This window comes from Oreochromis aureus, linkage group 20, assembly GCF_013358895.1.
Source record: "Oreochromis aureus strain Israel breed Guangdong linkage group 20, ZZ_aureus, whole genome shotgun sequence".
NCBI classification, from domain to species: domain Eukaryota; kingdom Metazoa; phylum Chordata; class Actinopteri; order Cichliformes; family Cichlidae; genus Oreochromis; species Oreochromis aureus.
This window is the reverse complement of record NC_052961.1, coordinates 4241137-4267905: the sequence shown is the minus strand read 5'-3', so window position 1 is coordinate 4267905 and position 26769 is coordinate 4241137. Positions and strand designations below refer to the sequence as shown.

Below are 26769 nucleotides of genomic sequence, written 5' to 3'. Positions count from 1 at the left end.
AAAATCTGGAGTTTCAGAACGAGTTTGAGAAGCAGACCTCTGAATTTCAGAAGAAAGAAAAACTGTGATTAGGTAAGGTAATGGAATATTAAAACTCTGGGTGTGCGTATGCTTGCCTCAATGATCCATTAAAATCAATCATGGTCTATTTCTAATGACTTCAGTGATCACTGATTTGTCAATTTCACGTCATTTTAATAGGAAGATTTTTATTTTTTGTTGTAATTATTTTATTTAAATAGAAGACTGTTGTGAACAGTGATGAAGATGAACAAAACTGGGAAACGTCTGCGTCCTCCTCTTCGCCTGCAGACAAAAAACAACAAAAAAACAGCTGATTGCTTCAATAGCTGGCAGCCAAACTGTGTCATCCATTTACTCTCACAAGGGACACGATGTTAAACTGGTTCGACTTTGACTTGGGGGTGACAAACATCACTCGGACAAACTTTGATCTATTTTCCTTTTATTATCCAAATTTATTCCAGATCGTTACAGAGCTCTTTTTACTCAGATAGTGTGCGCCATATCTGTAATTCAATCTGCCAACAGAGTGCAACTTGTGACCTGTGTGACTATAAAATGACATTTTGCATCTGTCGAGCTTCAAAAGTCAAATCAAATATCTGAAAACGCTTTTAGAAGCTCAGCCTGATGCTTTATTTAAACCAGTCTGTTATTAGGACATATAAATATAACGTCATATCCAGAACACGAGCAGCTGAAACTGAGCTCGAGTCTAAATCACGTGCACACCTACGTGGTTCTATATGTACAGTCTAATTCTATCCCATCAAACCTAAACCCTGAAACAGGCACAAACTTAAGAAAATGTTTTTACTCTGATCAGTTTTTTTACTTAGTCTTTGGTTTAAACTTATGGCAGAGTATCCTTATAGCTGTCCTTGTTTCCAAACTGTAACTTTATGACTGTGATCAGAGTCTTGTTGTCCTCCTGTGGTCACGTGATGCATCAGGGGACATCTCTAAGAAAAGTAAAGCAGGCTACAGTCCATGTTAAAGGGGATTCAATCAGACCATATTTAACAAAACACCATTGACTTTGGACTATAAGTTTCTATTTTTTTTTTCCAGATCTTCAACCAGCAGGACATCAGATTTTCTTTCAAATCCTCTGCTGTACTGCATGCACTGTGGCCATGAAAGCAGCAGGTCTGTGGATCATTATAAATATTCACTGAGGCCTGAATGCCTCAAACACAGTCTGAACTTCCAGGAAGCAGCTGACAAGAAATACTGGAGGCTTAAAAAAAAAGTCGGCGCTTGGGTTTACGGAGAAAGCTGAGCCAGCGGGATGGTGGGAAGGCTCGGCCGTGCGGCTCAAACCAGTTTCTAATGCCAAACACCCATTTAGACCAACAGCTGCCCTCTTAAGTGTGAAGAGGAGGTGAAGACGAGACACCAAGTTTAGCCACAAGAAAGAAAAAGAATCGACACAAAGTTTGATCTGAATATAATCGTCCCGATGAAGGGCTCTGTCAGAGTTTCTGTCAGTTTATTGAAGGTTGTGACTGAAACAGAACAAACACATGCAGCAGATCTTAAACCACTGACTGAGGTGGTAACACTTTAACTTACAGGGTCTGCTTTTCAGATCACTTCTAGGAAACATTCCTCAAATTTTCAGTGAAAAATTATCTGCAGTTTTATTTGAAAATGAAATGTATGCTTCTGAAAACCTCCGACTCCTTTAGAATCAGAATCAGAGAAAGTTTTGATGTTTTCCATTTTTACTAAGACCCTGAATTTGATTTTTTCCATTGGGAGACACAAATTTATTCTATTTTTTTTTTTTTACAGGAAAGATCAAGTGAAACGTTTCACTGCATCAAAAAACCCACGAGTGATTCTATATTAATGATATTAAATTATATGGCCATAAAGTTCAAATTCTTCTTCAAATGGAGAAAAAAAAAAAAAAAAAGTTAGCCTCACTCATAGAATAGACGACAGAAACTTTCATGAGAAATTAAAGAACATTTTGTTCATTCTGGGTTTAAAAGAAGAAAAAAAAAATTGCTATAAAAAAGAAAAAATCCAGATAAATTATAGGTGATTAAATAAAACGCTTTCATCCATCACCACAAACAGTTTCTTTTACATATTAATATTTCAAAGTCATGCAATTAAACCAGAGAGGGGATCGCTCCTTAACCCGTGTGAACAGAGCGGTCACAATATGGTTGAATTCAAACTCCACAAAATGTTTTTTCCTTCTGTGACGTCACTCAGACGCGCAGCCTTTGAGATTTGGAGACTAACCGTAATTAAAGTGGGTTTAAAAGACAAAAGGCTTCAAAATAGTCAAAGTAGAAATGTGGCAAAATGACAAGTTTGTTTGTTTTTTTTTAACAAAGAAAAATATCAGTAAAATATCAAAATTGTGATTTTAAAAAGTGCCATTAATTGCAGAATAAACCGCATGAGAATTAAAATGAAAACAAAACCCGAGGAAAGCCGTGAAGTGACGCTCGTATGTGAGAACTATCAGAAATCGACCCACAGCCAAACGATGACTGAGGTAAAAGCTGCGTCCACTTTTCCCCAACAAAAACCAAGAAACCAGAAGTTCCACATAAACAAGAAAAATGAGGATTAAACGCTTGTAGAAAAAAACCTGCTCATGGTTTTATAGATGGATAATCTGGTGTGGTGACTTCCATCCTCAAAAATAAAAGCCCTTTCTCTGTCAAGCAAAGAAAAAAGTAAAAATGGTTTCATGATCAGCTGATCATCGGCCCTCCTATCAGTAATTTCCTTTTTTTTTTTTTTTTTTTTCAAACCTATAAAAACCTCAGACATCAAACAAAACACCCCCAAAAACCCTTTTGCACCACACGGGGTCTCACTGTTGTTGAAATCATCCGTGTTTATTGTGACACGCCATTTAAGACAACAACAAAAATGTGATCACGCCACACGAGCAGAACAGACACGGGTGCCTTTTCTTTTCTCTTCTCATTTTTACTTCATGATTTTGTAATGAATAACCGAAAGCAGAGCATCAAACAGCTCCAAGATTTAAAGTGTGTTTTCAGCACACGGCTAACAGCGACGGCTGAGTTCAGGCAACATTTCCAAGCAGAAGAAGAAACCAGAGGAGACGAGTCTTGTTTTGCTCGTACTAAGTGATCTTTGCTGCAGCTCCAAACATTCATATTCACAAGAGTCTCGGTGGAAATTACAGTTTAAGAAAGAAGGAAATCTGACAGCACAGGCATCCTTTGGACTTTTTTAACCCTGATTTAAACCCAGAATGTGCAGAAAGGACAAAATGCTTTTATTTTGGAATGAAACTGGTCTTTTCCTGCAGGGAACAGGATTCATGTTTGGATTTACTTTGCTCCAAAAATGTTAAACAGGGAATGTCCTCAGAAAAAAAAACAGTTTATGGAAAGTGAAGGAAGAGGTCAGCTGTTTAAAGGACAACAAAACCCCAAAGCTGACCTTTAAACAGCAAAGTGGACAGAAGAGAGAAAAATAGAAACACTTAAGAGGCGTAAACAGTGACACAGGAAGTCTGACAGTAAACCGACATTCTTATGTTGGAGCTCAGACAGTCCGATTAACCAATCACAGCCATCGGTGATGTCAGATGACCCAAAAGTCAGTGACATCCCATCGCGGAGGTGGAAGCAGAGGCAGCAGACAGTTTGCTGAGGACGGTGATGAAGATGAAAGAAGCCGGGAACCGTCGATGTCCTCCTCAGTCCGATTTCTTGTCACTCTTCTCCTGCAGACAGAAAACACAAAAACAGCTGATCGCCATGACAAAACGCAGCCACACCATGTCAAACCGTGTTGTCCGTGTCGGGTAAAGACAGACATCACAAATTCATGACGAGCATCATCACAGAGCATCAGCTCTTTAAGCCGATACAGCGTGTTTCAGATCTGCGATTAAATCCGAGTGTAATTTGTGACTAAATTTAATGTGAAAATATGAAAACAGCATTGTAGGAGTCTGAGCCTTTATTTAAACCTGTCTCCTATTAGGACGTATAAATAGAACATCACTTTAGATCGTCTGCTCAGCCTGAACTGGATCCAGAACACGAGCAGCTGAAACCGAAGCTCGAGACTAAATCACGTGATTTTACGTGCATGTTACACAAGTCTGCTGTCAGAGTTGTTGCTGTATATGATTTAAGCTGGACGAGCTGCTGTAACTGTAACTGATCTCACACACGCGCCAAATATATCTTTAACTCGCTGTGCCCTCCGCTCAGTGTATCCTGGATAATCCTCGTTTTCACACTTAGAAAGACCAACGTTAAAGAAAAGTGGACTAAGTATTTTATTTATGGCCTCCAGTGAGTGACTGAGCTCATCAACTCATCAGTAAATGTTTACAGAGGTCAGGGCGGTGGGCCATCTCTTCCATTAACCTCTACAGGACCAGAAACCTCTCTTTTGCAACCTCAGGTATCGCCCCCTGGTGGATAATAAAAGTGAATGCATGTTTAAGCAATGACTCTAAAAGAGGGCCGTCGGGGGGCTCTGTGGTTTGGTTCCTGCGTGCTTTTGCCTCTTTTAAATTCTTGTTTTGGAGATTTTAGTGTGTGTGTGTGTGTGTGTGTGTGTGTGTGTGTGTGTGTGTGTGTGTGTGTGTGTGTGTGTGTGTGTTACCAGGAGTTTGCTGTGCTCGTCCAGCAGTCTGTCGTACTCCACTGTCAGGTTCTCGGACTGTTTCTTCATGGCACGAACGTCGCTGTCTGACTTCTGCAGAGCTGTGAAACATTTCTCATTTTCACTCTGATCTCATATTCTCTGTCTCAGACTTCATGCTTTAACTTCTTCTCCTCCTCATCTCTTGTGGGTTCTACCTGCTGACTGCGTTTCCTCCGCCTTACCTTTCTTGGTGGCTTCCAGCTCCTCCTTCAGGCTCTTCACCTCCTCCTTCAGAGTCTTGTTCTCCTCCTGTGGTCCTGGTCCTTTCTTCCCAGCCTCCGGCAGCTCGAGACCAGCCTCACGTAGTTTCTAGAAAAACAAACAAATATTTTTTAAAAAGGAGCCCTTTAACATCTGCCAGATGTTTGCTCTAATCCACAAAACTATTTAAATTCTGGTGCAGATCTGAAAGTCTCCAGAGACCTGAAAGAAGCCTAATGCATATTTGAAATCTTTCCGTTTGACACAGATAACTCCAAACTTTTGACCCAGTTTGAATCCAGAGAACCGTTACAGACACACACTGGCTGTGCACCACTGCTTCATACCACAACTGTGCTCATTGGTCCACCCCTGACCTTTTCATTCATCAGGAGCTCAGTCATGGCTGAAGGTTTTGGCAGTGACGCATATTTTGTGTTTCCTGCTTCGCAGCCTGCATTTAAGGGCTGACCACAGATTCTTGACCACTTTAAAAACTCCTGAAATGCTGACTAACGGAGATTTTGGGAGAACAAGTGAATTTGGAGTTTGTCAGAAAGTGGCGCTCGACTCTTATGAGCCAGGCGTTGACTTAGTTGCATTTCCTCCAAACATCAAGTGAAATCTACTCAATTACAAGAATTCATGCAGGGTGACGTGAGGAAAATCAGCGTTCGTGCTCGTTTAAGCATTTTAAAATTTGATTCACGCTGCATTATGAAAACATAGCTCTGTGTAGGACTGTGCGTGGGAGGTGTGTGTGTGTGTGACCAAAGTGATGGTGACATCTTCAGTTTCCATTTCTGCTGAGGAAGGAACTGGAGTCATGAGGATTACTGGTTTTATTTAATTTCATAATTCATTCGATCAGTTCTGTAATTTTTAAAAGCAGACGGTGGAAAATCTTCCTGTGACTCGCTGTAAGCTGGAAACAGACGACACTAAATGAGAAGTATTCAGAGCATCAATAAGTTTGTCAGACCGCAGCGTTGGTGTGTTCGCTCAGTGTGACGGAGTTAAACAGCTGCTGAGCTTCAGACCTTTAACTGACGAGGCCATAAAACCTGGTTTCACTGCTCTGAACTGAACCCGGCGGCACGAGGTCATCAGACCGACGCACCAAGATCACAGAGCAGCGAGCGGTCGAGTCACAGACCATAAATTTACAGTAAAACTGAAACACGAGCAGCTTTTTTTAAATGCAGAAACAGATGTAAAAATAAAAAGGCAAGCATTATAAGAGGTTAACAAGGTTATCACAGTGAACTAAACTAGCACTGACAAAACATTTTGGTTTTAAAAATACACTTTTGAAAAAAATTCTAACTGTATCATTAGGGCTGCACGATTTTGCATAAAATGAGAATCACGATTTTTTTGCTTAGAATTGAGATCACGATTCTCTCACGATTTTCTTTTCCAGTATAAATATTTATTGCACTTATTAACTGCACATCAACTTCGTAACAGTTGAGACTGAACATAAAAACAATAAATAAACATAAAAACAATAAATGTCTCACATTTTGTCGTTGCCGCAAAATGTTGTACTGCTTGTAATTCCGTCTCCACCGTTGCTCGACACTGCGTGTATAGAGCAGGTAGTGCAACATTTGAAAAATAGTTGCGGGACGGCACTGTGTAGCGTTTGTCTAGGGTGTTGATCATTTTCCTAAATCCCTCGTTTTGCACAGTGTTGATGGGAGCCATATCTTTGGTCAGGTGATAAGTGATAGCCTCCATAATATCTTTGTGCCTGCGGGAGTTCGACGGGTATGGGGAAGCGCTGTATAAGGTTCCCGTTATTGATGCGGTTGACCGTGACGGATTTTCTCCTGTCACTTTCTTGGGCTTTAGAGCTTCGTCATCTCTCACGTGCTCTCCGTTGTTTTTTCCCTGCCAGCTGGCTTCGGTATTACGTGGTATAAGGCTCCGCCCTTGTCATTTGTTGAGCAGGAAGAGTGAGCGCTTGTTTTCATGCAGATTATGTCCCGGATCAAAATGCGGTACAATTGTCATCTTTTTTTTTCTTTTCTTTTTTTAAATAAATCGCTGTCATTTGGAAATGAGATCGCACATAAGTATGAATTGAGATCGCGATTTTCTAACGATTAATTGTGCAGCCCTATGTATCATTATTATTGTTATTATTATTATTGTAGGGTCTTGATCTTACAATATAAAGCGCTTTGAAGCAACTGATTTGATGCCATTATAAATCAAACTGAACTGATTTAGTTCTGTGCCCTTCAATTAAATTAATTTCCTCTTTTGTAATTTTGCTAGTGAGTCTTTTTGAGTCTTTGACATGACACACAGCCTGAGTAAGTTTAGTGTCAAACAGTGCTGTATCTATCCAGCAGAGCTTTATGTCACAACATCAGTGTCAGGAAATACAGTGTTTTCCAGAAGTCTTGAGCCACCTCCCCATTTCTTTATAATCTGCTTCCAAGGAGACAGACGATCTTGTAATATTTTAAAGTGCTATTAGGCAAAGCTCTCCTGGCTTTCTCAAGACCTTTCAAATTATGGTCGCTGGAAATTGGCTTTTTTCATTCATTTGTGTCCTTAAAATAAATAAATAAAAAAAACATCAATGTGGAAACTGGAAAAAAGTAGAGGACAAAATAAGAAGTGACAAACCTAAAAGAAACTGAACTACACAGAGCAGATGGAGAGGAGCTGGAAGTCTTAGAGAAACAAACAAAAAAAAAAAAACGCCTCATCTGAAACTGTCTTAGTAGATGGGCGCTTTCAGGAAGCCGTTCTTAGGGAAGGGAAACCAGGAGAAAAGGGAGAGGTACTCCTAATTACACAAGCACTGAACTCAGCAGAAACACGTCTTACGGAGTGATGAGTCACATTTTACATGTTTGTTCATCAATATGTACGGAGATCAGGAGACGGGTGCAACAGTGAGTCTGAATGGCAAATCTTCATTCGTTTATCCTGGCAACGATCCCAGACAAAACACCTGGATATTAAAAACACACACAATAAACACCATCAGTCAGGGACTGGCCTCCCCAGAGCCTGGACTTAAAGATTATTGAAGCAGTGTGAGATCACTCTGACAGTGAACAGAGCAACAGGCACCAGCGCCCAAAGAAGCGCTTCGAATGTTTTTTGGGGGTGGGGGTGCGCGACACATCGACAGCTACAGTTATTGGCAGCTAATCAGCTTGCTGCTTATTCTTTCACTCACTGCCTGTGGGAACAGCCCTTTCTCTCCTGTATTCGTGTACAGCACATTAAGATTGAGGCTGCTGGCAGGAGTGTGTTACAGCCCTCCTCTGTGTCTCTGTGCCAGGCTTTGCCCTCATAGATTATCTCTACAAGAATGTGACCTCCTGCAGCTCCTCTGAGCTCAGGACTCCCTCAAAAAAAAAAAAAAAAAAAAAAAAAAAAAAAAAAAAAAAAAAAAAACTGTCAGTGGGAAAGGATAAAAGCTTTTAATCTGCTGCTACAAACAAAAGCAGGAATGCAACGCTCTGAGGACTTTTGGCAATTTCTTCCTCTCGTGTTTGATAAACACCGACCTTGAACTCTTTGCTGAGTTAATTCTTTGTCTACACCAAACCAAAGACAAAATAACTCAAAATAGGTTTCTTTTTTTAAAGAAAATCCGCCTGCTTCATGGACCCACAGGAAAATATGATCTTATAGAGCAAATAAATGATCTCAGATCTCCAATTTTGACATTAGTTAGAAGTCTCTCTGCCTGATTACATGGAGGAGAGCAGGTGCCCAGGATCATCTTACTGGCCTTTACAGTAACACACACACACACACACACACACACACTCACACTCTTGTTTTGATATCTTAGCGAGGACATCTCGCTTTCCTTAGCCGCTTACCCTAACCGCCAACCTAACCCTTAGCCTGACCTACCTAACCATAACCTAATTGTAACCCTGTCACTAAAACTACATTGAGTTTCAAAAATGCCTTCAAACTTATGAGGACGGGCACTTTTGTCCTCATAAGTGACCATTGGTCCCCAACAAGTAAAGTAACATTACAGTTTTCAGTCCCCACAAAGACATCAAAACTGGTACACACACACACCCACACACACACCTCAGTGTAACCTGTGACCCTGTGTAACTGTGTCTGCAGTAAAGTGACTCCATCCTGACAAATCAGTGAGCGCTGCGTGACCGCTTGCGTCTTCCTGTAACTCCACGTGTACATTTGACCTTTGGGGATGCACACATACACGTTTCATACACAAAGTTACACAAATGCTGTGTCTTAAGAGAAGACTCCTTAGAGCAAAACATCCTAAAAAAAGACGGCCACAGCCCGTTATGAAATCTGAGAATCTCCTGTGGCCTACTCAAACTTGTGAACACATGAGCATAACATCAAGTTGTTACTTATTAGTGTTTTCACCGATTCATTTAAAGTTTTTTTTGTATTACTGGCTCTTAAATGAATTTAAGATTTTTTTTAAAAAAGGCCAGAAATCAAAGTATAACATATCAGTTTTAAATATCATGGCTGTTTTAATTTATTTACTTGTTTATTTTTAACATTATAAATGACTTCCCTCAGACCACTACAACAGTACACTTTGGGAATGAAAACGAGATGAATTCTCCTTCACTCTGACGAGCATCTGACACTTTCTGATCACAGTCACTGAGAAAGAAGGCATAAAAGACAAAAGGCGGGATTATCAACATCAACACTCCGACTCCAATTAGCAGAGGTGAGGCTTACAGCTGCTTGTGTCAATCTCAGCAGTTTCACCATTTCCAACATGACGGTTTATTAAAGAGAAAAAAAGAAAAAAACTTCGCCCAATAGAGTTATGAAGGAAGAAACCTGTCCCCTTTGGCCAAAACTGCATCTGTAGCAGACTGTAGCATGTTTCTGTTTCTGCTGTAAAGCAGGACACTTTAATATCTGACTGTATGGGGAGGACTGACATGTTTCTGCAGCCTGCCTCAAGTGGTAATTTACGGAACTGCAGTCTTTGCCACTTGTAAAGAACATTTATGCTCAATGAGGCCAATTCTCAGCCCACGTCATATACTTAAAAACACAATAAGTTATATTGGAATACTTTTTTAAAAATCTTAAAATGTGTATTTTCTCTTATTTTATTATTACCTATTGCACAGCTGCCAGAAAGCTGAACTTTGCCTCTCTGGTTGAGGAGATCAATCAGCTTGTTGTTGGGAAACATTTAAGGGAGTTTATAAAAGCCTTGTTGAGTCACTGAGAAAAATTCCCGCTGCCGCCAAATATTCCTGAAATGTTGACCGTGTAAACACATTCATGGAAACCAAACCCAGAGCTGAAGTGGGGTATGATGAAATAACGTCAGGACCCTTTACCACAGTTTACACATTGCCAAAGTTTCAACCTTGGGAACGTTTCTTTGGATGGACAGTTTGTCCGTTCCTCACCTTGGGACACGGTAAATGAAACAATGTCAAACACGGATCCTGTGGGGGAGACACGAAGGACAACACGGCCTGAACATGAACAGCAACCTGATAAACTCATTATCAAGCATCGAGGTCTCTGCCAGAAAACCTATTAGAACCCGCTACTGTGACAGCGAGCCAGGATGGGATTAGATTTAATAATGCACAAAGTGAACTAGCGCCACTATCTGTCCAGAGCTAACAAACTCACACTGTCTACCTGACCCTAACCCTGCACCCGTCCACTATTTCAAAACTCATATTTAGTCTTTTAAAGACTTTTCAAGAATTAAAACAATATTAAAATAGTGCAATAATCCACTTCAACCAGACAGCTGGTTTACCTGGTTTAAATGCTTAACAGCTACAACTTTAACTTGGTTACATCTCATTAAAGTAACACAAGAGTCAAATTCAATGTTAGCAATTAACATTTTTTGTTATTAGTCTGCTCTACTGTGTATCATCATGACTCAAGCAGGACACTCAGTGAGCGGCACATTTCTCTTTAACAAACATCAACATCTACAGCATCTACAGACCTATTACATGCTAGTTAGTCTGCAAGTGAAGCTGCTAACTCAGCTGGGGGAACTCCAGGCCTCAAGGGCCGGTGTCCTGCAGGTTTTAGATCTCACCCTGGGTCAACACACCAGAATCAAATGATTAGTTCATTACCAGGCCTCTGGAGAACTTCAAGACATGTTGAGGAGGTAATTTAGCCTTTAAATCAGCTGTGTTGGATCAAGGACACATCTAAAACCTGCAGGACACCGGCCCTTGAGGCCTGGAGTCCCCCCACCCCTGCGCCAAGAAGGTGACCACAGTTACTGTTAGCTGAGCGCCCTCTAGTGCTTGTCTTGTAACTACAGCTCAAACTAAACGTATGATCAAAAATAAATAGGTGATAGAAAAGAGACACTGCAAAAATGCTAAAAACTGATTAGAAACATTTTCAGGGTCGACATGTCTGTCTTAGCAGCAGTTTTAGCAAAGAGCCTTCCAGCATGTCCTGGGCCACCTCCCGGCTGAAGACGCCTAAAACGCCTCACTTAGTAGGCATCCTTGTCAGGTGACCGAGTTGCAGCAGCTCTACTCTGAGCTCTTTACACTCCCTCTCAAGAGGAAACTGAAGGCCAGCAGCTGATGTTTTACTGACTGAGGGAACCTGTATCCTCTAAAAAACCCTGAAAAATACATTTACTTCTCTACTTTATTCTGGTTCACAAAAAGTCCCAACGTTGGTGTATACGCTGCTGATCATAACCATTTATTGTTCCTCAGACGGGTGTACATTCACAGTCAGATAATAACCTGCTGAGTTCTTGTAGTTTCATTTTGCGGAAAATGTAACTGCTGATATTTTTTTATTTATTTTAAATGGGAGAGAGTGTTACATCCACTGAGGTTGTGGCCCGAGAGACGTAAGGACAGACTAGCAGGAGAATAATCCATAATGCCTGCAGGGATACGCATTGCCTTATTGTGAAGCAGGAATGAGAAAACAAAAAATTCAGGGCTCATTTCTGAGATTTACAGCCGAAAATCTGCCATGTTCATGCAGAAAAGCAAAGAGATTCGGTGCCTTGTACAAATTGGTGTGATGACTCAACAAACTGAATGTGCTGAATCAATTTCCAGATGAAGGATGATGCTTCCTGTCATCAGCATGTGGTGTTTGCATCAAACAGGAGTGCAACTATAGAAATCAGCACAAAGAGGATGCACTAAGAACATATTAAAACTAACATGCAGGATAAAATCGAACTGTCAGGGCCGGGATGGAAAATGGAAAAGCAGCTGGGATGAGCCAAGCTGCAGCTTCTCAGCTGTATAAAACAATAACTGGCTCACAAGACAAAGTTTAAACTCCAAAGGATAGAAACGAACAGCCTCCTGCACAAAAATGCTCCATTGCAACCACTTCAAGAAACCCGGGAGTCATTTTTATAGAGTTTAGGGCTCCTGTGGGGTCTGCCTTTCAATCGGACCTATCTAAAAATACTGCCTATTTTCCTCTCTTAGCGGCACCGAAAAAACTTCACTGGACATCTGACAATATCGGTAATGATTTTAAAATTGTTGTAGTTGCTTTTAGAATATCTTGCTCTATAACATGTGCCTGACATGCCATGTCTGTTCTTCCAAAACGCAGGACTGAAACTCGGGAATCCGCTTCTTCCAGTCTGGAGTTTCTGCAGAACAGTGAAGCTGGATGAAGTTTTATTATGAAAAACATCTTTTCCAGAAACAGCCAATCCTCATCCACAGAACAGAACCCTTTTTACCAAATATCACCATGACGGTAGTGTGACCCATGACCTCTGACAACTGGTTTTCTATCAAAGCTCAAAACTCTGTGTGTGTGTGTGTGTGTGTGTGTGTGTGTGTGTGTGTGTGTGTGTGTGTGTGTGTGTGTGTGTGTGTGTGTTTCACCTCTTGCAACATCTCATTGTCCTCCATGTATTTCTTGGCGGCATTGCTGGCGCCCTCCGCCTGCTTCTTGAAGGCTTCGTTGGAGGCCATGAGTGAAGCCTGCTGGGAGAGCAGAGTGGCCAGGCGACGCAGCAACCTGCAACAGACAAAACATCAGTGTGTGATCACACTAAACAGGCTGCATATCAGCCTCCTTCAATTTGATAAACGTTTCAGCATCACCTGAAACTCATCAGTAAACATCCTGGAGAGTGGGCAGTACCCACAGGAGAACCATTAAATATCTTCCTAATGACCGAGCTTTGAATTTTGTGAATTCCAGCAATTGAGTATCCAAAACTAGTGGTCAGTTTTACATCTACCACAAGATATTCCTGCTAAAGAGAGGCAGCAGATTCCAGGGGTTCATTTACATTTTCCACAGAAAAATTGCATAAATGTTGAATTACTTAAAAACAGAGCTGTCTAGTATATCTGCGGGTATCTTTTAAAGAGGACTGAATGTTAGTAAACCATGCATGAGGTCATCTGACCGCAGCTTCTAAACAACAACAAAAATGCAGTAAAAAGATTTTTAAATCATCAGATCAGGATCAGAGATAGATCCATGTTTCCAGTGAAGCGGTCCGGGATTATGTCGTCACAAAGTCAGGAGTCGCTTCACGCACAGATACATGTATAGTAACACACTGTCACCCCTGACATTTCCCCGCATACTGTGTGAGGCGTTCGTGCTGTGTGTGGCGTTGACAGGCGGTGATGTAATTGTAGCTCACTGTGGGTGGAGGGGGGGGCAGATATACCGAATATCTACCCCCATTCATGTAAGTCGTGGGAGAGAATCACTGAGCTGCAGCTTTGGATTAAAGGAGCAGTCCAGTTTATTCTGAGCGGGCTGGAAAGTCTCAGAGCACTTCTGCCAACATAGTTATCAGACAGAAAAATAAATGAAAGTATGAACCGCGCGTTTCCTCTCAGCTCACATCGGACTCCATCAGACTCTGAGACTTTTGATGTGAACAGATCACCACCTGCTCCATTTTTGGTTGTGGACAAACTGACACGTGTTGAGATGTTTTTAGTGCACATACATACATATGTTAACAAGCAGACAGTTTAGCATTTGATTTTAATTGAAATAGTATTTTCTATTTTTGCTTTTAATTCATTTTTTTTTTTTTTAAGTCATCACAACAGTTTGCCTAGTTTCAGTGTTTTTGTCAGGAATAACATATTAGAATGTATGAAATCTTAAACACAGGAATGTAAAATCAGGCTTCGCCTGCAGAGATGAGTAACAGGACGCTGAAATTTGACCTCCTTTTCTCGAAACAGAAAATGACTTCACTCTGTAAAAAACCTGCAGATGTGAAGCTTGCTGGGGGTAAATTTACCACCTCGGTGAGCAGTTACCTCGTGGCTGCTGGTTCACCATCATGTGAGGCTGAAGCCATGTGCCAAATATCTCATCGGTGATGCATTCAGGAACATTCTGACAAACAGCAGAAACCAGCAGGTTCTGTCTGTGCAGTTTTACTCACACTCAACCTGCAGCTATTTTCAGGGTGTAAAACTTCCCCAGCAACACACAGCGCCAACAAAATGTGACCAGTTTCTGTGAGCTGCAAAAGTGACCCAATACACATTCAGGCTGATTGATTATCCCAAAAACCAGTCTCCCTATTATTATTGTGCTAAATATTGTAATTTCAGTTATTAATCTAACACACTGGGGCTTACTGATCCGCAGTATTTACAACAAGAATTTTCTTGAATTTTCAACAGAATTCAAATGAAATACAAATAACTGGGGACAGAACAGCTGGAACTGGTTGAGAGGTCATCTGGTAGAGAATTACACTCAAAACTAGCAGGTGATTTAAACCACAAGGACTGTCTCTGCAAGGGCAACAGTTGGTTTCTGACAGATTCATACACCATAGTAGATCTGCAAAGTAGCCAAATGGAGACCAACACCTACAAGCATGTTCTCCTTACTGATCTGTGCTGCTGTGTTAGCGTAAGTAAGGTTGAAAAATATATTGTTAACTGTTAATAACACCACAACACAGCTCAGCTGATTGTGCAGAGTAAAGGTATTGGAACACGCAGGGTGATACATTACTTCTTAAGTAGTTAATAAGCAATGTTTTACTTCTGCAAAGGCACCAAGTGATTTTTTTAGCACCATCACTGTTCATGGTTTAAAATTGCCCTCACTGCTTTTTTCCCCCAGTCTTGAATGTTTACTATAACAACACCGAAAATGAGGAAAAAAACAGTGCATTAGTCAGGAACAACTTATGCACTGTGGATTATTCCACACATGGCGCTGGATGCCATATTTGTTGCAGCAGGAGGGTGTGCGTGTGTGTGTAGCTAGGTTTAAGTTTGGTGTTTTTAACGGTTTAATAGATACATCAAGTATCTGTAAGTCTGATTTATCTTCTGCAACACCACAGCAGCCTGTTTGGATCGGTGTGTAAACTGCTTCAAGGTGACCAAAAGTGGAGTAGTTTACACGAGGAATAAAAGAGAGTTCCCCATCTCAAGTGTCTCTAGGTGGAGCGACTGCCTGTTCCAAATATGGCCGTCAGTTACTTCACAGGCCTGAAATAATCTGACCAGGCAGCTGCCAGAGCTTCAGCCTTTCCACAGTCTTCTTCTTGGCTCAGGCTGGAAATTCTTGAGCTGGAGTTCCCGATCGCAGCGGCCTGACAGCGGAGGGCACGGTCTAAACACTGGAGCACTTCCTCTTGGCATCTGCGTTACAGCAGCTGCCGCATCACATGCTGTGCTGCCACAGTGAGTCACAGAGCAGCAGCTGCTGCACACCGAAAAGTACCCCAGAAGATCAGCAACAAGAAGGACGTGCTGCTGCCCCCTGCAGGCGGCCAGGGGACACAGAACAACTCTATAATCAAAACTGCACCAAACTGATCTGTCCTGATTTATTGTCACTTAGACCCACCAGCTGTAGGTCAACCTGGATCGGTCAGGGTCACATGACCACTGACTGCTCAACTAAATATTTAGAAAGATTCAAAATAAAATCTCACACAACACTCACGAGAAGCCAGCTGACTGTAGCAGCAGCAACTCAAGTAAAGTGAACAGTCAGCAAATTAATGTTATCAATAAAAGCCCCCAAAATACGCATGCAAATGTCATAAATTTCACAAACTGCTGCGTCGTGAGTAAGACCCTCTAAGGTTCAAGTAAAGCTGCAAAACTAATATAAGTCTCTCTCATTATCTACAGGGTGCTGATTTGAGAGCTTGCTGTATTTTACCCTCATGTGAAAAGATGTAGTCTTATTGTAAGATCAGTGCATTCAGATTAGGCTTTTTATGCATTCAAATACTGTGAAAACTCAGGATTCAGACAGGCTCACACTGTGTTTTGCAACTTTCTGACGAACACAGCAGACAAATTTCAGGTATTGACAATAACTGTGATACATACAAAAAGTAAATACTACTTCCAGCTGCTCCCTTTAGGGGTCACAGCAGATCATATACCTCCCTCCTCACCCTGTCCCAAATAAGACCGATATCAAAAATGATCTAAGACAATGGATCTGAGGATTTCACCTCAGCAATGGGCAATTTCAGTTTTTCCTGCTGTAAAAAAGAAAACCTATTTATAGATGTACTCTTCTTAAGAAGTCAGTATGTGAGGATGGCGTTTGAAACAAGCCTTCTTCTTTGACGGACCTCACTGGTAACTTTATGGATTTTCAGCCCAACAACAACAAGCCGTCAGACCAGTAACAACACACCATGTTGCTGAAGTCTGAGGTTAGTCGTATTCAGTCACGTCTGACTCTGAGTGGGTCAGCCAATCAGGCCACTTCGCACCTGTGAGGTCTCTGTTCAATTGGGATGGGGATTTACACTGTACAGTGGAAACACACACTGACAGACACATACACGGTCAGCTGCTCATTCTTTCCACCCGACTGTAAAATTCCTCTGAGTTTAGATCAGTCGGCCTGTCGGGTCTATTCTGGTGCGACTGAGTATCCCACTCCAAGCTCGCTTTAGGACAGAAGTTCAGCTGCACGCTGGTCCTAACTCCCATATGTGGTCGTCTCCTTGCTCCTCAGTGCACCGACGATCCTTTCGCTCTGTCTGCATGCTCCTGTGGCGGCTTTGACTGATTCAGCGCTCCCAAGCAATCAGCCTTAAGGGAAAGTCGGCTATAAAGTCGTCCCAACACTGATGAAGGCTTACTAATAACACTCTTACAGTGCAGCATCCTCTCTCTGTCAAAAATGGAGGAAACTCGACAGAAGTCTGTGGAATCTTCATGGCATTAAATCTCTTAATTTGCAGTTCTTTTCTGAGTTTGTGGTGAATGATTTCACCGCTCACACAGCTGGAAACAATTTTACACTTCAGCTCCTGATTTTAATTGTGCTGAAACTGTTAGATTTATGCATTAAAAACCACTAGTTTAGCCCCCATGTGACACTTAATTGGATAAATGCTTAACAGGATGGTGAAGGGGTTTAGAAAAAGTTCCTGGTTTCACTGCTCTGTTTTCTTTTACAGCAGGATGACAGACTTTGGTGGAGAATGTGGACAACATACGTGCTGCAGACACGAAACATGACTGCTGAATTACAACAAAGTCTGTAACAAAAAAAAGTGACAATGTATCCAACAACACAAACAAACTTCTGTATTGTGACAACAGAGGCTTTCCCTCTTTTAAAACTTAGTATGTTTATTTGCATTGTTTGTTTTATTTTGCATCTATTTTTGAAACATGTTTTAATTTAAGTATTACTTTTGTAATGATCTAACAAAAAACAAGAAATAAGAAGACCATGTTCTTAATTTTAAAAATTGCAGCAGTTCAGAAATGTTGCAAACTATCTGTAAAAACCCTGAACACAGCTGATCTTTTGTGATCTCTGAATCTAAGCAGAGCTCGGCCCGGTTGCTACCTGGATGGGACACTGCCTAGGAACTAGCTTACAGCAACTTATCTTACCCTTCCCTTTATAAAGAGACTCTTAAGTGGGAGTGGGAGGGCAAAGAAGATGAAACCACCTTTTCTGTGATTGAAATCGAAAAAAAAGAAAGAAAACCCCACAGAGCTGAGATCTGTAACGACAGCCCATGGAGGAGAATCGGTCTGGCTATAATGACACACAAACAGAATTTAGACTCCATGAGGTCGAGTATTCCAGATGCGCGAGGCAGCATCATGTATCGTTCCCATCCTGATCCAGAAAGCTCGATCAGATATTGGTGACGATGTGCCGATCTATGAAGTCGATCTAGGTCGATTGTTTAGGTTGTTCTCTATCTGATTGCTAGCAGGAAAGCTAACAGCTGGTTTAAAGTCTTTCCAGTGAAGTGAGGCTACTGTGGCTGATCCTAAAACTTAAACAGCTTGAGGTGAGGGTTGTGTGTGTGTGTCTTACAGGCAGAGCAGCAGGGCGAAGCCAGCAATGTACTCGTTCCTCTGTGCTCTGAACAGCTTCATGTGGATGTGCTCGATGGCTGTCGGGTGGTTAGCCAGATCCACCTTCTCCGTCACACTGTACTTCCTCACCTCACGGAAAGCGTCTGTACAGGAAACACACGTTGTCACCTTTCAGCATCTTTAATTCACAGTAAACTTATTTTGTAGCTGCACTGTAGCTCTGCTGCCTCCCTGCTGGATGAGCTAAAGAGGTACAAAGTCGGTCCTTACTGGGAGCAAACTCTGTCCTACTACACACACACACACACACACACGCACACACACACACACACACACACACTAAGCTGTTAATGGTTGATGTTTTAAAAACCCTAACTTAAACAACTGCTTAAAATAATAATTATTATTAGTAGAAAACCTCTTGCTCTAAGTAAACTCTCTGTGAGGCCGTTGGCAGGAAAAACCTGGTTTCTGTTAGAAGCTAGTTCAAATCGTAATGTGTGGTAAACCTGGGCGGATAAATGTGGCTACTGAGCAGAGAAGTACTGGATATACTGTCACAATACAACATGTAATTACAGTTGTACTTCCTAAACAACATTTAAGCATATGAAAAAATAAAGCCGTCTTTCTGCACAACCAAATGAGTAGCTTCTATGTTTAGATGGAAACATCTCGAATCCCTGTGATCTGCCTTGTGTGCTGACTACGACAGATGTTATGTATCTGGGAAAATTTTGCAGTTACTTTGATGCTTTACAAAAATCACAGACTGATGCAGAACTTTAATTTAGTTTTAAATGTTATAAAAGCCACACATTATTTCTGCCTAACACTCTTTTGATAAAGAGTTTGGCAACATTTCATTAGCTCGACTCTGAACACGCTGTTATTACAAAGTAAGGAACTGATGGTGCTGTTGTTTACCCGTGCTTCATCAAACTTGATTGAAATGGAGCTACAGCAGCTACAGACTGGAAGAATGCAGAAAATCAACTACACTTTGGCTAAAGGCCATCTCCCAACAAATCAACAAAAGCACTGCAGACCTACCGATGAGCAGAAAGACGAGGATGGCGATGGCCACCATGAAGGCGGTGTTTCCATAGAGAGTGATGGCCTTCACGATCCGAGATTTGAAAATACTGTTCCACCTAAAAAAAACAAAAACAAAAAAAACAACAACCATGAGAATAAAACACAAATCAGTCAGCAACAACAAGAAGACAGGGTCATTTTTACATTATAGAGACATTAGACATTTATTTATTGTTTTACTCTTTGCTTGGAGTAATCTGAATAAGCTTTTTTGTTACTTTTTGAATCATTATTTCATTTTTAAATGTTGTGTTGGACACTACTGGTGCTGCAGGACAGGAACTGAACTTCTGGGATAATTAAAATCCATCTTATCACATCTTTTGGGAGCCAAAAGTGATCCAAGCATGTTTGAATCAATCAATCAATCAATCAATCAATCAATCAATCAATCAATCAATCAATCAATCAATCAATCAATCAATCTTTATTTATAAAGCACTTTTCATACAAAACAAACTGTAGCACAAAGTGCTTTACATGGTTAAAAGCAGCCCACCCCACCCCACCCTCCCACTCATTCCCTGCACTGTCATTAACAGAAGCGGTCATGATACACACATCCCCCCCCCCACACACACACACATACATACACACACACCTAAAGAGTAAAATTGGGCTGGGTACGCATTAGCCAAGTGAGGAAACACTATCACAGGGAGCCGTCTGCACCGGGAGCCGGTCACAGACCGCAGCCTCCAGGTTGGGCACACAGCAGGAGGGAGGCAAAGAAGCCCCCCAGCCAGGCTCAGAGGACCCACAGGGCCCCAGCAGCCACGGTCGATCACAGCCCCGGTGCAGAGAGCCCCCTCCGAGGAAACACTGGAGATATGACCCAATAAGAATATAAACAGGATAAAAAGATAAAATAAATAAGAGTGGGATATAATATAAATATAAGTATAAACAGAGTAAGAAGATAAAAAATGAATAAGAATACAATCAATAGGTATTAGGTAAAACTAAATTAATAATATAAATAGAATAACAGGATAGAATAAATAAGCATTAAATAAATAAGCGTTAGTTAAAAGCTAAATTAAAAAGGTGGGTCTTGAGCCTGTTTTTAAAAACATGTACGTTCTCTGCGGCCCTGAGCTCCTCCGGCAGGCTGTTCCACAGACGAGGAGCATACCACTGAAAAGCTGCCTCTCCGTGAGTATGTGTCCTGACTTTAGGGACAATCAAAAGGCCAGTACCAGAGGACCTCAGGGTCCGCGAGGGTTCGTATGGTAAAAGCAGATCTGAAAGATAAGAAGGCCCTGAAGCGATGGAAAAAAAGAAGAGAGCAGAAGAGAAAGGATGGGTGAATGAATGGAGATCTTAATGTTTTACAACAGAGCAGCTAAACTTGGAGCTCTAGCCCCCTCTAGGGGCCACATAACAACAGACATGAGCTCAACTGTGCAGTGACCTCTGCAGGAGGCTGGTTATGAAGAATGCAGTTAGTTTTATATATATATATATATTTTTTTTTTTTGTATTAGTTTATATTGTATAGAATTTTTTAAAATTTGCTTTAGTTTGAGCCATTTTCAAGAGTCAGTTCTTAGTACTTTTAGAACTTTGAACAGTTTCAGTTTTGGGGTTTTTTCAAAAGGAGGGTGTGGGATACTCCAAAGTTTCAGTCTGAATATGTACGAACCACAATGTTATTATATAAAATTGTACATTTTCATTTTATACAGGTTAAGTACAATTTCTTTTTGTTTTATTTTATATTTTTATTTCTGTTGTTTAAAAAAAACACAACAACAAAACAACAAAAAACCAAAAAACATATTCACACCTTATTTTATTAAATTTTAATAATGGTTAGCAACAAAACTGTTAAGTAACTTTAGTTTTTGTTTTTCCGCTTCCACCTGTGGAGTCATGAATCAAGAACAATGATATTGTGGTGTGAAACTGACTAAAAGGGACAATAATATTACTTATCCTTATTGTTTCTGGGTTAATGTACCATCCAACAAACGCAACTGTTGCTCAAGCCTACATAAGTAGAAGTCATGTTATTGCATTTATCTATGTTAGGTTACACCATTGCTAAAACGGTAAACTTTCTCTCACATGAAAAAACTAAACAAAAAACAAGATACGTTTAATTCTCGATATCTAGTCAGATAAAAGAATTAAAAAAATACTCTGAGGTCTAGCAGTAAAACTTCCATGTTGAGTTTCTGATCCAATTATTCTTCACAGCGTTCTCACTAAAGGTCACATATTTGACTCCTCACGCTCTACTTTTATTGACTTTTTTCTTTGTTGGATTTCAGCTCCTATCAGCTCTGTGCCGTGTGTGCGGAGTTAATCAGAGCTCATCAGTTTGCAGTCAGGAGGTCTTTTAATGTGATCACAGTCACACAGAGCTGCTCTGTTTGAGGACAAACTGAACTCTGCTGCTCCCAACAGCGAGCTTCACGCTTCTCCAGCTGGAAATTAACGGCCAAAGCTTCCACTTATGGAGCCAACAGCACACGGACACAATGCTGTAAATGTTTTGCACGCTTTGCATTGGACGCTTTAAACCCAGATGGGCCAAGATTTATCTCGCCGTCTGTTTGTCGTGTAACAGTACCGAAAATTCATGATTTGGGAAGTTTTCAGTAAGGCAGAGAAAACATTCAATATCCAGAATTGTCTAATTGTCTGTAATTTTTCCCATGAAAGATACATCCATCAGCAGGGTTGTTAAAGTGTCTGTAGAGATTTCTATAGAGGTACTTTCTTGTGATTGCAATGCTTCGTTGTGTGACCCAGGAGGATTAAAATAAAGAAGGACCGGTGTAGGGATGCATGCATCAAACACTGGTCCCCCACCAGCCCAAAAGCTCGGCAACAACGAGCTGACATTACTGGTTGTGTCACGTGCATCTGTGAAATCACCACAGCCTTATCACTGTTTATAATGGTGCATGACACACACAGCACTCTTCCATACAAGATACACAAAAATGAAAAAGAAATTCTCCAGAAAGTCTCATCTTTTCAGTTTGCTGCAGCATCTCCCTCTCTGTAATCTGGCACTCTGAGCTCCAGCTGATGCATCTTTGAAAATGGCAGTAAAACCGACCTGATTGTCTTCAACCTGCCACTCAAACAACGGCAAGCATAAACTTGGTGGAACAAAAAAGTGTCAGCAGTTTGGAGATGATCCACGCTGGTGCGCCAGCAGCTTGTTTGAATGTTTGCAAATGTTTTTATTGACTGTAAACTATGGTCAAAGCCAGCTGACTGACAGCTCAGACGATAATCTCTCTCATTTAAAAGTGAAATGGATTGAAAGTCATCGTTCCAGCTGCTAGTTTACTACAAACTACTGACTTTTCCAGTCAGTAATTTTTACTGGCAGATATCTTAAGCCAAGGTCAGATTTGAGCTGGAAAAAGCTTGATGCCAGGACAGGTGTGTGTGAGTCAGGTGTTACCTACCTCTTGGGTGAGATGAAGGGAATGCAGAGCAGCAGAACTAAGAAGACCTCAGCGTAGAGGAAGGTGGCCACCGCAGTCCACTGCAGACTCATCCTGACTTCTGAACAGGAAACACAGAGCAGGGTCACACGTCAAAAACACAATCACATCGCACTTTGGATCATGACATCTACAGTTAATCGTTTTCAATAAGCTCCACTAGCTTATAGAGAATAAAACAGAAGAACAGAATCACTACTTTATTGCCATTCAGAACATACAGTAGTTAGTGCACATTAGAACGAATTGTATGACTTTAATCCATCCAGTTATCTGACACTTTCACCCATCAGTGCTCTTGCTGCCTCTGGCTGATGTGCTACTCTGATGTTTAATATATTCATTTCATCACATTGAGAATTAACGTGATAACATACCAGACACACAAACTACCCAACTGACCGAGGCAGGAACAGCGTGCTCTGTCACATAAAACTCAGACCCTAACCACACTTTAAATACAACAGTTAAACTGAGAGTGGCAGTTTCACAGCACCTCTGCTTAGCACCGATTGCATTTTAGCTCCTACTGGTTTGCAGCAGTACTGGGGAAAAGTGTTAAGCCAACCCTCTTTCTTTATAATTTGCTAGGAAAATTGGAAATACTATAGATACAAAACACATGCAAACATAAGTATATAACGGCAAAAAACATGTTTGTATGAGTTTGAAAGTCAATATTTGCTGTAACTGCCTTCATTATTGAACACAGCATAAACTCTTTTAGTCAGCTTTCTTGTCATTCAGGTCTTCAGGAATTTCTCTCCAGGAAATTCAAAGCTGTTCTGGATGTTAGCTGATTTTTGTTCCATTCTCTATGAGAATGGAACTCACACTTCAATAATGTTGAGATTTGCTTTCCAAGGAGGCCAATCAGAATCCAAATCCTTTTATTGTCATTAAACATCAGACATTCAACGAATACAGAAGCAACTTCCTGTTAGCAGCATTTAGAATAAATCCATCCATCGCAAACACACAGAGACAGACAACCACTCGCACTCACATTCACACCTGAGGGCAATTTAGAGTCAATGATTAAATTCAGAACAAGTAACAGTAAAAACAAATATAAAAATACAAACGACATAAATGCAAAAAGTTTATACAGATGTCCAAGGTTGCTCTGAAGTATTTCACTGGTCTTGTGCGGTGGTGGTAACGTGTATGTTGTTGTGTGTATGCGTTGTATGCATGAGAGAGATGTGTGTTTTGAAGTGGGGCGTGTGTGTGTGTGCATGTCTGTGCTCACTATACTGGCTTGCGGAAAGAAACTGTTCCTGAGTCTGGATGGACCTGTAGCGTCACCCTGAGGGCAGCAGGCCAAACAGGTGAGATGCAGGATGGGTGGAGTTTCTCATGATTGCCTCAGCAGAGCTGAGCCAGCGGGCTGTGTAGATGTCAGTGACTGACATGTATTTTGTTTCAGTGGTGAACCACACACTGCTGGCTGAAACGCTCCAAACTATGACAGAGTCTTCACTGTGTCTAACAGATGGCTGTAGACACTCACTGTTGTACTGCTCTCTCAACCTCCAGATATATAAAAAAATCATATCTGGATCCATTGCTCCATAAGACCTCCTGCCACTGATTTTCAGTCAAGTTCTTGTGTAATCTGCCTCTGACCTTTGTCCCAGTTTCCCTTCTTGAATAGTGGCTTCTTGACAACCAGCCTTTCATTGAGACCATTTCTGAATTCACCTGGTAGAAATAGCTTTTTAGGAATGACACTACTTTTGCCCAGTTTCCTCACATTTTTTTTTTTAAGGACACTGCACACCTTGCTGAGGTGTACCAAGTCATCAGCTAATAGCTCTTTGGGAATCACCTTGTTGGTGCAAAAATACTTCTTTATGCCTATCAGACTGTTATCTTTGGTATTTTTCAGAGAACTAAAGAATGGGAACAAATGATATGTTTTTGTGAGGTTTTGTTTTTGTGATTGGTGCCCAAAGACACAATTTAAAATGGGTTCTTTGCCAAGTTGTTAATTAGTTATTGTTAATCTCTGGCGCAGCATGTCCTTGTCCTGTCTTCGTCCGCTCACCCCCAATCGATTGAGGCAGATGGCCGATCCTCCTGGATCCTGGTTCTGCTGGAGGTTTCTAAAGCGCTTGCTCATAGGAGGGGATCATATGACTTTTGGGGTTTCCTCTGTTTTCTTGTATTATTGTTGGGTCTGTCTGTACTTTACAATATACAGAAGCTTGAGGCAACAATTTCTGTTATTTGGCGAAGAACTATCACTTTAACACCACTTTGAAAAAGTCTGACTCTCTGGAAACTAAAGAAAAAGAAGCAAGGAGTGGCTCAAGACTTTCACATAGTTCTGCACGAAATTTTAAAGAAAGAAAAAATGTAAAAGGTTAACTGTCATGTTGCTGATGTGGAAGACTTCAGATTTTCACAGATCATACTTTATAAAAATGTTACAACCCTATGAAAGTGGATTTTCAGTGTCTTTCAGCAAAGCTTAATGACATTTTTCTAAAAATGCACTCCTAATCCTGTTCTGAGAATAAATCTAATAAACTAATTTAATTGTTCCACAAAACTGAAAAGCAACACAGCCCACTTTAGAGCAGCCCGATGGGTGGAGGCCGGAGGCTTCTTTTTCTGAGATTGACGTCTTTGTAGACGATGCCTGACAACAATAAGTGAAAAAGACACAAGCTAAAAAAACTGAATAAAGCATCTGAGTGTGATTTCTTTTTTCCCCTTTGGTTGTGTGCAGTGTGAACACTCGAGGGGGTTGCTTTGCTTCAGATATGGCAGCTCAGAATAGCTGTGTCATTGCGGCTCCGCAAAAACTGCAGAAACACAGCGGAGCATCACGCCTCCTTACACATCAAAACACTGATAACGCCCCTCATCGATCCCACAACACTGTGCTCCCTGTTACAGCTCACTTCAGCCAAGAAACCAAACCAAACCACAAAGATTCACTGTCAGTACATTTTACCAGCTGCGACACACAAATTAACTCCTGAAAACTCTCAAGTACCTGACCTAAAAACTTTACGCTCCTACCCGCACTCATTTCACATCTTCGCAATTTGCAGACCCTCCAGTGAGCTGATAAATTTGCATGTCTGTGTATCTGCTGGAACTAAATTCCATAAAACGAACTAGGTTCTGTCTATGTGCTGGAAAGTAATTAAACTTGTTTTTGGGGTTTTTTGTTTTTGCTTTTTTTACATTAGCTAACTAGCATGCTAGCTAGTTTCCCCCCTGCTAGTTACGTTTTCTTTTAGAATTACTCAGCTGATTATTGAAGGTTCAGTTTTCTGGAAAACCGAGCATTCGGTTTTAATCTATTCCAAGCGCTTGTTTCCAAAAACAAGCCGTTTGTTTCGCGCCACTCGCTGAAGCTAACTGTTGGTTGCTGCTAGGAGCAGTTAGCCTCGGTAAGCTGGAGAGAATCGGGGTGCTGATCATTAGTGAACAGGTGGGACTCACCTTAACAAGCACCGCACACAGGGGAGGAGATGTGTCCGCACTGCACTTCCAGGAGCTTCAATTCTCCACTGACTCTACTGTTAGCTGCTAGTTTAGCCTCCTGCTGTAAACACTTCCGGGTATTTTAGTGCCAGCTCATCTTGAAATATGATTGGACACGGAGCCGGCGGGGCGGAAGCACGTGACCTATCGTTGCGTCACTTTATTGTTCTATATTAATCATTTAATGAATTTATAATTATTATCTTTCTGTACCTCACGCAATATTACATTTTTTGTTGAATGAAAAAAAACATGAGGCTAATTCCAGTTAATTCCTTTAGTGCAGGATATGCATGCAGCATACATTGCTTTTTAAAGTGATAATTAATTACATTGCAATTAATTTGAATATTTTTAAATTCACCATTTATTGTGTAAATTTTTATTTTAGTTTTTTTAGTACACATGACCCTCATAACAACATATTGTTGGAGGTGTATGCATATAAGCCATGAATTAATGAAATACTTCGTTCTGCGTGTAGTCTC

The 26769-nt window shown here is 41.0% G+C and overlaps 1 protein-coding gene across 1 annotated transcript; it reads right to left on the bottom strand.

Moving 5' to 3' along the window:
• Positions 1-1462: 1462 nt before the first annotated feature.
• bcap31 (B cell receptor associated protein 31) lies at positions 1463-26380 on the bottom strand. Its single transcript, XM_031759160.2, has 8 exons — positions 26240-26380; positions 22739-22838; positions 19263-19363; positions 18208-18352; positions 12771-12906; positions 4875-5001; positions 4651-4751; positions 1463-3754 (listed from the first exon to the last, which is right to left on the bottom strand). Exons 2-8 carry the CDS (start codon positions 22828-22830, stop codon positions 3728-3730), a joined length of 729 nt encoding a protein of 242 aa, XP_031615020.1. The 5' UTR covers positions 22831-22838; positions 26240-26380; the 3' UTR covers positions 1463-3727.
• Positions 26381-26769: the final 389 nt, after the last annotated feature.